The sequence below is a fragment of the Boleophthalmus pectinirostris genome, unplaced genomic scaffold, assembly GCF_026225935.1.
Source record: "Boleophthalmus pectinirostris isolate CB_2022bp ecotype Guang Dong unplaced genomic scaffold, ASM2622593v1 HiC_scaffold_12, whole genome shotgun sequence".
In the NCBI taxonomy this organism is placed as follows: Eukaryota; Metazoa; Chordata; class Actinopteri; order Gobiiformes; family Gobiidae; genus Boleophthalmus; species Boleophthalmus pectinirostris.
The window spans coordinates 3,522,658-3,533,357 of record NW_026571018.1 but is presented as its reverse complement, the minus strand read 5'-3'; the positions used below and the strand labels follow the sequence as shown (position 1 = coordinate 3,533,357).

Here is a 10,700-nt window from a genome sequence, read left to right as displayed (position 1 = left end):
ACACATGGAACACTATATTCTAGCAATTTAAATATTAATTAAACAAATTGTCATAAATTCCCGGGTTTCACATTACATCATAAGGTTCTATATGAGATTTTTCTTGTAACAGAACTAATCTGAGCTCTAATTAATAGAAACGATCAACATTTGACGTTCGGAGACGATAATAAATAACACTTCTCTATTGTGTCATTTATGATCATTGTGTAATCGGAATAAGAATCAGTGTTCAGTGTCAAGTTTATTTTTTAATATTGAAATAGATAGTGACACCAGCTGCCCATGAAACTAACTTTAAAACTATGAATAGCTATTGTTTTTCACCTCATTTACACTGCTTCACTCTTTAAGGCAGTTTTTGCACTTGTATGTTCAGTATTTAACCTCAACAATAAATACAACACAGTCTTAAAAATATTTAAATATATTTCATTAGGTCATTAAAACTCATGCAGTTTATAAAAAGACATTTATAATTTACATGTAAATTAATTATAAAAATATTTTCTTTGGGCTTGTTACTTCCAAAGTCGGTAAACTCCCAAAACGACGGCGAGGCAGCAGAAGAGTGTGGCTGTGGGAAACAAAAAAAACAGAGAATGAGACGTCTTTGGACCATGTGTTTAGACAATAATTAGGATTTATACACTAAATATTGTAGAATAGTGTGTTTTCCCATGTATTTCAGGAGCAAGTCTCCCCGGAAAACTTAAAGTGGCACTACATTTTTACAATAATTTTTAGCTTTATGCATTGTAATACTTTATTTGTTGTTTTTATTTATGATGTACTGTCTTTTTTTGCATTCATTTGTCTGTGCAGCTCTTTGGAAACTGTCATATTTATAAAATGTGCTGAATAAATAAAGTGGATTGAACTGGGTAAACATCTAAACTCAAAAGCTGCTAAATGAGGCAGAACCTGGAGATCTAAAGTGGAGAGTGAGGAGGGGGAAGGTTGACAACAAAGCTACAAATCTACCAAGTTTGCATGAAAATTGCCAAAAAATGTTTAGCGCCCTCTGCGGGTTAGAGCGTTTACCTGCCAGGTATCGCACCGTCTCCAGTTTGAGCGACTCCAGCAGAGTTTTCAACGACGCCACCTCCAGGTCGATTTTCTTGTTTATCTCCATGTAATCGTGGTCCAGGTCGGACTTCTACAGAACCAGAGACACAGAGCCATCATCAAAGATGCGATAGTACACAAAATCAACTTTTGTTGATTGACGTTGTAATGTTCTTTCACTGAAAGTATGTTTAAAGAGGTTTTAGATGCCGTTCATGCATGTTTGAGTAATCTAGGGATCAAACCCTCCTTACAGTTTTTTGCTACTTATTTAGAATTTATTATTACCATTTAAATTTTTTACTCTTTGTTATTATATTATATTGTGATGTGTGAGCTCCTGTGTCCAAATAAGTTCCTTTCTGGATCAGTTTGTCTAAGTTGAAACCTCTGTTCATTTTACATATTGACCCTTAAGGTCCTTAAGTGACTTAACACGGGCAGAAAAGGACGGGACAAGGGTGTTTTGGGGAAATAAAGTATTTTTAAAACAGTAAAAGGTAACGTGTTGATGTAAATACATTTTGTGTTAGCAGTTAATACCCCATAGAAGTAAAATACCCACTATAAATCAGGGGTCTCCAGCCTTTTTACTCTGATGAGCTACTTTTACATAATGAACATGCCAGAGAACTACATTCAGAACTTCTGAAGAAGCAGGTGGATGAGCTGTGAAACGTATTCAACCAAAATAAACTTTTGTCTAGTTGCCAAATTGAATTTCTTCTTTTGTCAGGGATTCTACCTGGACGACTGAAGGATTGTACACACTAGTTTTAGTGATCACAAGAAACTGAGTAAATATAAGAGCCATGGCCTTAGATGAGGCACAGATAGATGCCTATAAAATATAAACCATTGTGCACAGCAGAGCACAAAGTTATGCATCAAAATGATATATGCATAATGGTGATAGACATTTAATTAATCAAATTAGACTTATTCAGCACAATACGTGCAATTCAGAAATCTCTTGGTGAGCTACTTGGAAGAGGGTGGAGAGCCCCAGTAACTCCCGAGCTACAGGTTGGAGACTCCTGCTTTAAATAAACACCTAAATTATAGGGATGTAACAATAACCGAAATATCGTGACATCGTATCGTCAAAGTGCTCACAATAATATCGTGGACCATCACAATATATCACATTCCAAGTCTCTTTGCTGAACGTTAACATTAAGGTAACAGTCTGGTTTTTGTCCCAGAGACAGAGAGCGCCAGCAGGGGGAGACTCAGGCCTGGGTTTGTTTACCTTTGTGTGAAACTCTGTGCTGGCCTCCATCAGCTTCTTCTCCTGATCTGTGAACTGAAACAAACAAACATGTTCATACGGCACCTTTCAGAAGCTGTGATTTAGACCTGGTTTATTTAGTCCAAGGTAAGTCCTGATTTAGTTCTGGTTTAGTCCTCTGGTTTAGTCCTGTTTCAGTCCTAATTTAATTCTGGTTTAGTCCTTATTTAGTCCTGGTTTATCCTGGTTTGTCCTTAGTTTAGACTCTAAACCAAGACAAAACCAGGACAAACCAGGACAAACCAGGTCTAAACCAGGACTAAATCAGGTCTAAACTAGGTCTAAACTTTAGACCTAGTTTAGACCTGATTTAGTCCTGGTTTAAAGTTTAGACCTAGTTTAGACCTGATTTAGTCCTGGTTTAGACCTGGTTTGTCCTGGTTTTGTCTTGGTTTAGTCCTGGTTTCTGTCTCTGTGGTTTAATCCCAGTTAAGTCCTGGTTTATGCCTGATTTAGTCGTGGTTAAGTCCCGGTTTAGTCCCGGTTTGTCCTGGTTTTGTCTTGGTTTAGTCCTGATTTAGACCTAGTTTACACCTAGTTTAGTCCTGATTTAGTCCAGGTTTAGGCCTTGTTTTATTCCTGGTTTAGACCTAGTTTAGTCCTGGTTTCTGTCTCTATGGTTTACTCCCAGTTAACTCTTGGTTTATGCCTGATTTAGTCATGGTTTAGTCCCAGTTAAGTCCCGGTTTAGTCCCGGTTTAGTTCCGGTTTAGTCTTGTCCTGGTATGGTCCTGATTTGAGGCCAGTTTAATCCAGATGGAGACCTGGTTTGATGGGATTAAAAATGTTTATATAAAATGACATGTCCTCATCTCTGTGTCCTGCGTGTGTGTCCTGCGTGTGTGTCCTGCGTGTGTGTCCTGCGTGTGTGTCCTGCGTGTGTGTGTGTGTGTCCTGCGTGTGTGTGTCCTGCGTGTGTGTCCTGCGTGTGTCCTGCGTGTGTGTGTCCTGCGTGTGTGTCCTGCGTGTGTGTGTCCTGCGTGTGTGTGTCCTGCGTGTGTGTGTCCTGCGTGTGTGTCCTGCGTGTGTGTCCTCTGTGTGTGTCCTGCGTGTGTCTCACCATGTCCGACATGCGGCTGCTCTCCAGGTTGAAGTCGAGTTTTGCCTCAGCGCGCACTTTCTGACTCTCTTCCTAAACACACAAATGTTTATCTCAGTATTAAAACATTTTCTCGCTATAAAAAAAGAATAAATGTGTTTTTCTCTCACAGTGAGTCTGCGCTGGAGCTGCTCAAGTTCTCGCTTCATTTTCTGAAAAAACCCCAAAACAAAACGCAAAAGTTCTGTCATTACTGAGCCACAAACAGGTGAGGAGCAGAGGTGGGTCGTCTTGCACCGCTTCATCAGACATGTTTGTCTCATTTTTCTGTCTGTCCGTTGAAAATACCAGATTTTTTTGTGTGCATTATTTTAAGTTTTGTCTTTCTAATTACATTAACTTCAAATTATAAATCAGACATCACTAGAGCTGGGTATCATTGGAAAGCTGCCGATACGATACATACCTTGATACACAGGCCACGATACGATATGTTTTTCGATACAGTGCACTTTTGATTCAATACAATTCGATACGATATATTTTAAATCGATTCGATACGTTTCAGTGAAAAACAAAGGCTAAATCATGGTTGTGATACTAAAAGTCGACTACGTTAATATGAAAAACACCCATTTTACTCATCAAAACAGTGAAAATGTCAAAACAATTGTAGCTCTTACACAAAATAATTTTGTAAAATATATCTAAAAATCGATACAGCAGCCCACGATGTTGATACTGTATCATCAAATTAAACGATACGATATTTCATCATTCTTGCACACCCTTGAATGTCACATCTTCAAGTTACTCTTGAGTAGTAGTTTTCACAAATACTTTTTTTTACTATTGCTGTATTTTTCAGACTATAAGGCGCAATATCAGTAATGTTAATGTGGGGAAGCTGGCCAACGTGGTCAAAGTAGAAGGCAGACGCAACAAAAAAAAGTGTCTTTAACCCAGACAAAATTTGTTTTAAAACAGACTTCTGGATTTAACCCCAATGAAAGTACAAATAAACAGAAAATAAGTAACTCAAATCAAAAATACACCACACAACCTGCACAGAAGTCTCTCCTTTACTTAATGACACGTGCTTGCCATTTATACTCCATCCAGCAGGAAGTACCTCCCCCGGGTGAGTATTGGTTCCATGTCTCTTTTCAAAGCAAAGGATGTCTCCTTTCAAAATCGAAATGTTTAACATAAACTAATGTGGATGACAAATGACAAATGCCCACTTTGTCACAGTTGAATTCTCTCGTCTATTTTCATACATAAGACGACACTTGAGATTGATCTTTAGCCCAGGCGTCCACGATCCATTGGCAGATCGTGGTATAACTCGCCCGGTGTTGCCTCGGGAGCGGGACAAAATATCACAGATGCGGGCGGGAGCGGGAATGAAAATTCTGTCCCGCGCAGACCTCTAGTTTGTATCTTACCAAAGTCGTACTAAAACTTGACAGATTTTTAAGCGCTGTGTACCACAAAAAATCAGTTCGAGATCATTAAGCACAAACAGATTACATAAAACACACTGGATTATGAACATTTTTGAGAAAATGAAAGGATTTTAAGTGTGCCTTATAGTCAGAAAAATACGGTACTTATTAATAGTAATTTGTTTGGACCACTGCGTTGTACTTCTACTTGAGTAATATTACTTTGAAGTAACGTTACTCTTACATAATTTATAGTTACTCTACCACGTCTGGTCGGGAGTACCTAACTGCGGGGGCGTGTTTGAGTTCTCACTGTGTTCTCGGAGCGCAGGTTGGCGAAGTCGCTCTTCTCGAGGATCACCATGTCTTTGCGGATCGAGTCCAGATGCGCCATGATCTGCTGGAGCGCGATCTCCTGAAACACAAACATCACACACACGGGGTCAGAGAGAGAGAGAGAAGTGTCTTGCCCAGGGACACAATGGCGGCGTGCTCAAATGATGAATACGGTCAGCTGAGGGTTTGATTCTGCGTTTGTGCCTTTGAGCAGGACGCTCCTCTCTTGTCACAGACCTGGTGGGACTTGGTGACCATGTCTTTGTAAACCATGTCCATGTTGGTGACGGTCAGAGTCACCAACGCCGCCACGATCAGCTCCGCCTGAGACTTCTCAAAACCTGAAACACATTAGACCTGGTTTAAGTCCTGGTTTAGTCCTGGTTTAGTCCTGGTTTAAGCCTGGTTTAAGCCTGGTTTAAGCCTGGTTTAAGCCTGGTTTAGTCCTGGTTTAAGCCTGGTTTAGTCCTGGATTAGCTCTGGTTTAGGCCCAGTTTAAACCTGGTGTGGGTCCGGTTTAGGTCAGGTTTAGTCCTGGTTTAGGTCAGGTTTGGTCCTGGTTTAGGCCCAGTTTAAGCCTGGTGTGGGTCCGGTTTAGTCCAGGTTTAGGCCCAGTTTCGGCCTGGTCTAGGTCTGGATTAGGTCAGGTTTAGTCCTGGTTTAGGTCAGGTTTGGTCCTGGTTTAGGCCCAGTTTAAGCCTGGTTTAGCCCTGGTTTAGCTCTGGTTTAGCTCTGGTTTATGCCCGGTTTATGCCTGGTTTAGATCCAGTTTAGTCCTGGTTTAGACCTGATATAGCCCATGTTTAGTCCAGGTTTAGGTCTGATTTAGTCCTGGTTTAGAACCGGTTTAGACCCGGTTTAGGCCCGGTTTAGGTCTGATTTAGTCCTGGTTTATTCCAGCTTTAGGCCTGGTTTAGTCCTGGTTTAGGCTTGGTTTAGATCCGGTTTAGTCCTGATGTACTTTTAGGGTGGGTGTCATCCTGGTTTAGACCTGATCTCATCTTGGTCGAGTCCATGGTTGGACCTGACGTAGTCCTGATTTAGACTCTAACCTGGGACCTCATGCCTCATTCAGACCTCCTGTCCCCGTTGGTCCAGGTCTAGTCCCTGTTGGTCCGGGTCTAGTCCCCGTTGGTCCGGGTCTAGTCACCGTGTTTCTCCAGCTCCATGGCGACAGCGTGGGAGTCAAACGTGAGCTTCCTCTGCTCCAGCGGCACCAGCTCCACCCGACGCACATCAAAGGTCGTGCAGCGAGCTCTCACGGCGCCACCTGCAGGAAGAGAGGGGAACTGAAACTCTCTCTGAAGCTTTTACTCATGTTCTAATGTGATGAAATGCTTCGTAGTGGAGCTTTAACCCCGTCCTAATGCAGTGTCCTCCTCAGAAAATTCCTTATTTTGTTTCATTCATCCGTTTCAGTAAAGCTGCACATTAGTCTGTCTCCCTCTGCATAGCTCACAAGACTTTGTTTAACCTTCTGACGCCATCCAGAAGCTCCTCTAAGTTTTTAAAGTTCACTCTCCTTCTCCAGACTCTCCAGACTGATCATTGCTGCTTTCTTTTTAAATTCTTTGTTTGGTTTAGCTGCTTTAGTGCTCCAGAAAAGGGCAGACAAATTCAAAGGACACACAGTAAGGTAAGGAGGCATATTCTTCTATGTTTTTCAGTGTTTGATAATGACAAAACATGCTTTTATTTAGTCTAAAAAAAAAGTTACACAGTGGTGCTTTAAATATAGTCGATTTCGGTGTAATTTTAACATTTTAGACAACCGGTTTCTTCATCATAAACAGCTGTAGGAGCTATTTGCTTATTTTGTTTATTCTAAAAATGAGTTTAATGTTTTTGTTTGTCAATTAGTTTGCCATGTTACTATGCTGATATTATGTTTGCTCATTTCTTAGTCTAATTTGGCATTATTAACGTTACCACCTTTTGTTTTTGTTCTATGGTCTTGTTCCTAGAGTAGGCCTTAAACATGTATCCTTGTTGTTTGTCTAAAAACTGGAAACAAATCCTGTAAACTGAGCTCTGGTCATAGATATTGATTTGTTTTTTCCGTCACTGTGTAAACCACAAACCCACAGTACTTGAAAGTGATTATTTGAGTTATGTTTAAGTCTAGTTACTGGTTTAAACCTGGTTAAACCTGGTCCTGGCTCCAGTTTAGAGTGACCAGAAAAAAACAAAAAACAAAACACAGAACTGTGACATCCCCGGTTTGTGTGGTTGGTAATAATAAAAATGTGAAACAAATGAGTAAGTAAGGAAAATTATTATGCACTTGTCACTAATGTGAGTCAGTATAGTCACATTTTCTTTGTGTTTTGGTCATTTTTAAGCAACTTTTCTGCATTTTATCTAAACAAATGACAATGTACGGGTCTCTTTACTGTTGACAGGGATCAGATTGGTCAAAAATAGTGACACCTGGGACATTTCTTGTATAAAACTGGGACAAATCACTGGTTTTTGGATAAATCTGCTGGGACAGGGGACACAGGGCTCAAAACTGGGACTGTCCTGCACTGTAAACAAGTTAACAAGTAAGGCAAACAAAATGCACATCCACAACACTCAAGTAAATCCAGTGAGTACTTTACTAAAGTACTCAGCTAAACTACAACTATAGTGTACTTGCTTTAGCCAATTTACACAAAATGGGTTTTACTTTGTCATTTGTCATTTAACCTGACAGGGTTCCCACTTTTTTCACACAAAATTTCAAAACTTTTCCATGACTTTTTCATGACCTAAAGTGAATTTTCCATGATTTTACAGCACCTACTTGTGTGGAATTGATCAGACTTTCAAGGCTAAATCTGAAATGTTCACTCTTTCCACTCACCTTAGGGTTTGGGATTATAGTTTTTTAACCTTCAAAATACTGTCAGTGCATTTATTGTCATCTCTTTTAAACAAAAGGCACTGACTTTGGCGCAGACATAATAGTCTAATGAGAACTTAAAAGAACGCTGTAGTTGTGTGAAAGAGATACAAACATTTTCCATAACTTTCATTTAATTTACAAAATTCCATGACTTTTCTAGGCCTGGAAAATGACATTGTTTGATTTCCATGACTCCTCCAGGTATTCCAAGACCGTCAGAACCCTGACCTTATGATATTTAACACAAATTAATTCTCAAGTTCTGGTAACGCGTAATATTTGACACTATTTACAATGACTTGGCAAGTTTTTAAAGGACTTTAGTGATTTGGTAAAAAAGTAGACCAAACTAATTATTGACAAGTAAAAATGACCCACCTTTTTAGTTTAGCTTTTGATTGAAATCTTATACTTTTACTTGTTTCTAGTGTATATATTTTATTATATTTATTTATTTTAGGCATATTTTTAGGATTTCCAGTGTTTCCTCTGTAGGAGCCTCTGCATCAGGAGCGGAGGTCGGCTGTGACCGCTGGGTCTGTCCCGTGGGCTCCTGGTGGAGAGTTGGTGTTTGGGCCTCATCTCTCCCCTGGCTCCTGTGGCGGCTCCTGGTGGTGGTGGACGTCTCTCTGCTCCTAGTGTAGACGGCTCCTCTGATGGTGTTTTCTCAACTGGTTCGCCTGTATTCAGCCTCATATCTTACAATGTGTTGTTTTATGTATTTTACCGTGTTCGTGTGTGTTTGTGTGTGTGTGTGTGTGTGTGTGTGTGAATGCGTGTGTGCGTGTCTGGGTTGTCTGGTTGTGTGGGGTCAGGCAAGTGTGGGTATTGGGTTGGGTGGGTGGATGGAAATGTGGGATTGTTTTTAATCACTGTAAAGCACTTTGTGTTACAGTTTTGTATGAAAAGCGCTTTAGAAATAAAGTTTGATTGATTGATTGAATGGATAAATGGAAAAATATAATTTATGCTCACTTTTTTGTTGAAGTTAGAATAATGTGAGGGTAAATAGAAACGTCTGGTCACCTCAGTCCAGTTTTGGACCCGGTTTAGTCTTGTTTTCGCCCTGATTTAACCATTTCATTCACATTAACAAACCTCAGTGCTGCATAAAACTAACCCAATACTTGAGCTGCCCTGTTGCACCAGAGACAGAACCGGTCTGTCTCCGGGGCTGGGACAGTCTCACAGCCGGGACACTCACCTCCGGAGGCGGCCACAGAGCGCAGACAGCAGCCGAGTCTCCAGCGCCTCAGAAGGGCGTTCATGTCTCCGGATCTGCCCTGGATTTGTCCTGGATCTGATCACGACTCACCGACAAGTGCGAGGTCAGAACGGACACGGACAAAGGCGTGAAGAAGACGTCAAATGAAACTACAGAAACTACAAAACTACAAAAAAACTACAAAACTTTCAAACCGACAACTCCACCGAGCTTCTGCGCCGCTTTAAACACAGCACATGGGCATTGCTACCGCCCCCTATCTGTGGGGAGTAAAATAAATGTGCCTAAACTTGGTAATATTAATAAACTACGGATGACCAGATTTACAAAAAAAAAACAAAAAAACAAACTGGGACACCCCCCGGTTTGTGGTGGTTGGTAATAATAAATTAATAATAAAATAACCAACCTTAATTACCTTAATCAAGTGCATAATTAAGGAATATTGTTTTGCACTCGGCCCATTCACATCATATTATTATTATTATTATTATTATTATTATTCATTCATTCATTATTTTATTTTGATTACCATGATTATTTGTAATTTGTGTTATTTTTCATTGTTGGTGTGAGTGCGGTGAATGTACAGCCTGTCTGTTTTCTGTAGATAAAACCCCCCAAAACATTTATTGAGCTTTAGACCTTTATAGACCGACCCCTGGTAGAATAGTTGTTTTTCAGTAGCTAAAAGGGATCTAAATAAAAACAAACAAACAAACCTGAACAAATGACAATGTATGCCTCTCTTTACTATTAGCAGGGATCAAATTGGTTAAAAATAGGGACACCAGGGACATTTCTTGTATAAAACAACTGGGGACAAATAATTTGTTTTGGATAAATCCACTGGGGACAGAGGACACAGGGCTCAAAACTGGGACTGTCCTGAGGAAATAGGGACGTCTAGTCACTCTATACTACTCAACTGTAACTTTAATGTTGTAATCGCTGATGTAGCTGTATATCTCTGTGGGACAATCACTGTTTTTGAAAGAAATTTCCACAGTTCCATAAATGTAGTACCTTATTATTTGTTTAATAATCTTTTCAGACTTTTCATATTATTAATCTTATGGCTTTAAGTCTTTTCAAATGACAACCATCACATCTTTGGGGTTAAATAACGGCACCACTTCCTAAGGCTATTGTGAAAACATTATTTCACTTTTTAAAATTTATACTGACGTTTAACTTTGTGCCAGTTTTTGTTTCATGTGGAAAGGCCCAATAATTGCAGAGATGTGAAACATAAACCAAGTCAACACATCTTCAATCTGACAGTTAAACAGCAAATTCCGAGCCTGATTCATCAGCCGGTTTCACTTCATGGAAACTGTCTGACCTCGCAGCATTAGGATTTGTTTGCTCGACAGTAGGCGGGTGCTTTTTTATTTAACCAA

General features: G+C 40.0%; 1 protein-coding gene across 1 annotated transcript; it reads right to left on the bottom strand.

Annotated features, from left to right (window-relative positions):
• Window positions 1-416: 416 nt before the first annotated feature.
• Window positions 417-9,533, bottom strand: ccdc90b (coiled-coil domain containing 90B). The gene is made up of 9 exons (XM_020924477.2): window positions 9,277-9,533; window positions 6,333-6,452; window positions 5,420-5,523; window positions 5,160-5,261; window positions 3,569-3,610; window positions 3,420-3,491; window positions 2,321-2,374; window positions 1,045-1,159; window positions 417-577 (listed from the first exon to the last, which is right to left on the bottom strand). Exons 1-9 carry the CDS (start codon window positions 9,338-9,340, stop codon window positions 522-524), a joined length of 729 nt encoding a protein of 242 aa, XP_020780136.1. The 5' UTR covers window positions 9,341-9,533; the 3' UTR covers window positions 417-521.
• Between the last annotated feature and the right edge of the window lie 1,167 nt (window positions 9,534-10,700).

Coding starts and splice junctions, on each gene's coding strand:
- ccdc90b (XM_020924477.2), bottom strand. CDS start 9,340: ATGAACGCCCTTCTGAGGCGCTGGAGACTCGGCTGCTGTCTGCGCTCT. Junction 1,160..2,320: donor GCACAGAGTTTCACACAAAG/GTAAACAAACCC, acceptor CTGGTTCTGTAG/AAGTCCGACCTGGACCACGA. Junction 578..1,044: donor GACGGTGCGATACCTGGCAG/GTAAACGCTCTA, acceptor TGTTTCCCACAG/CCACACTCTTCTGCTGCCTC.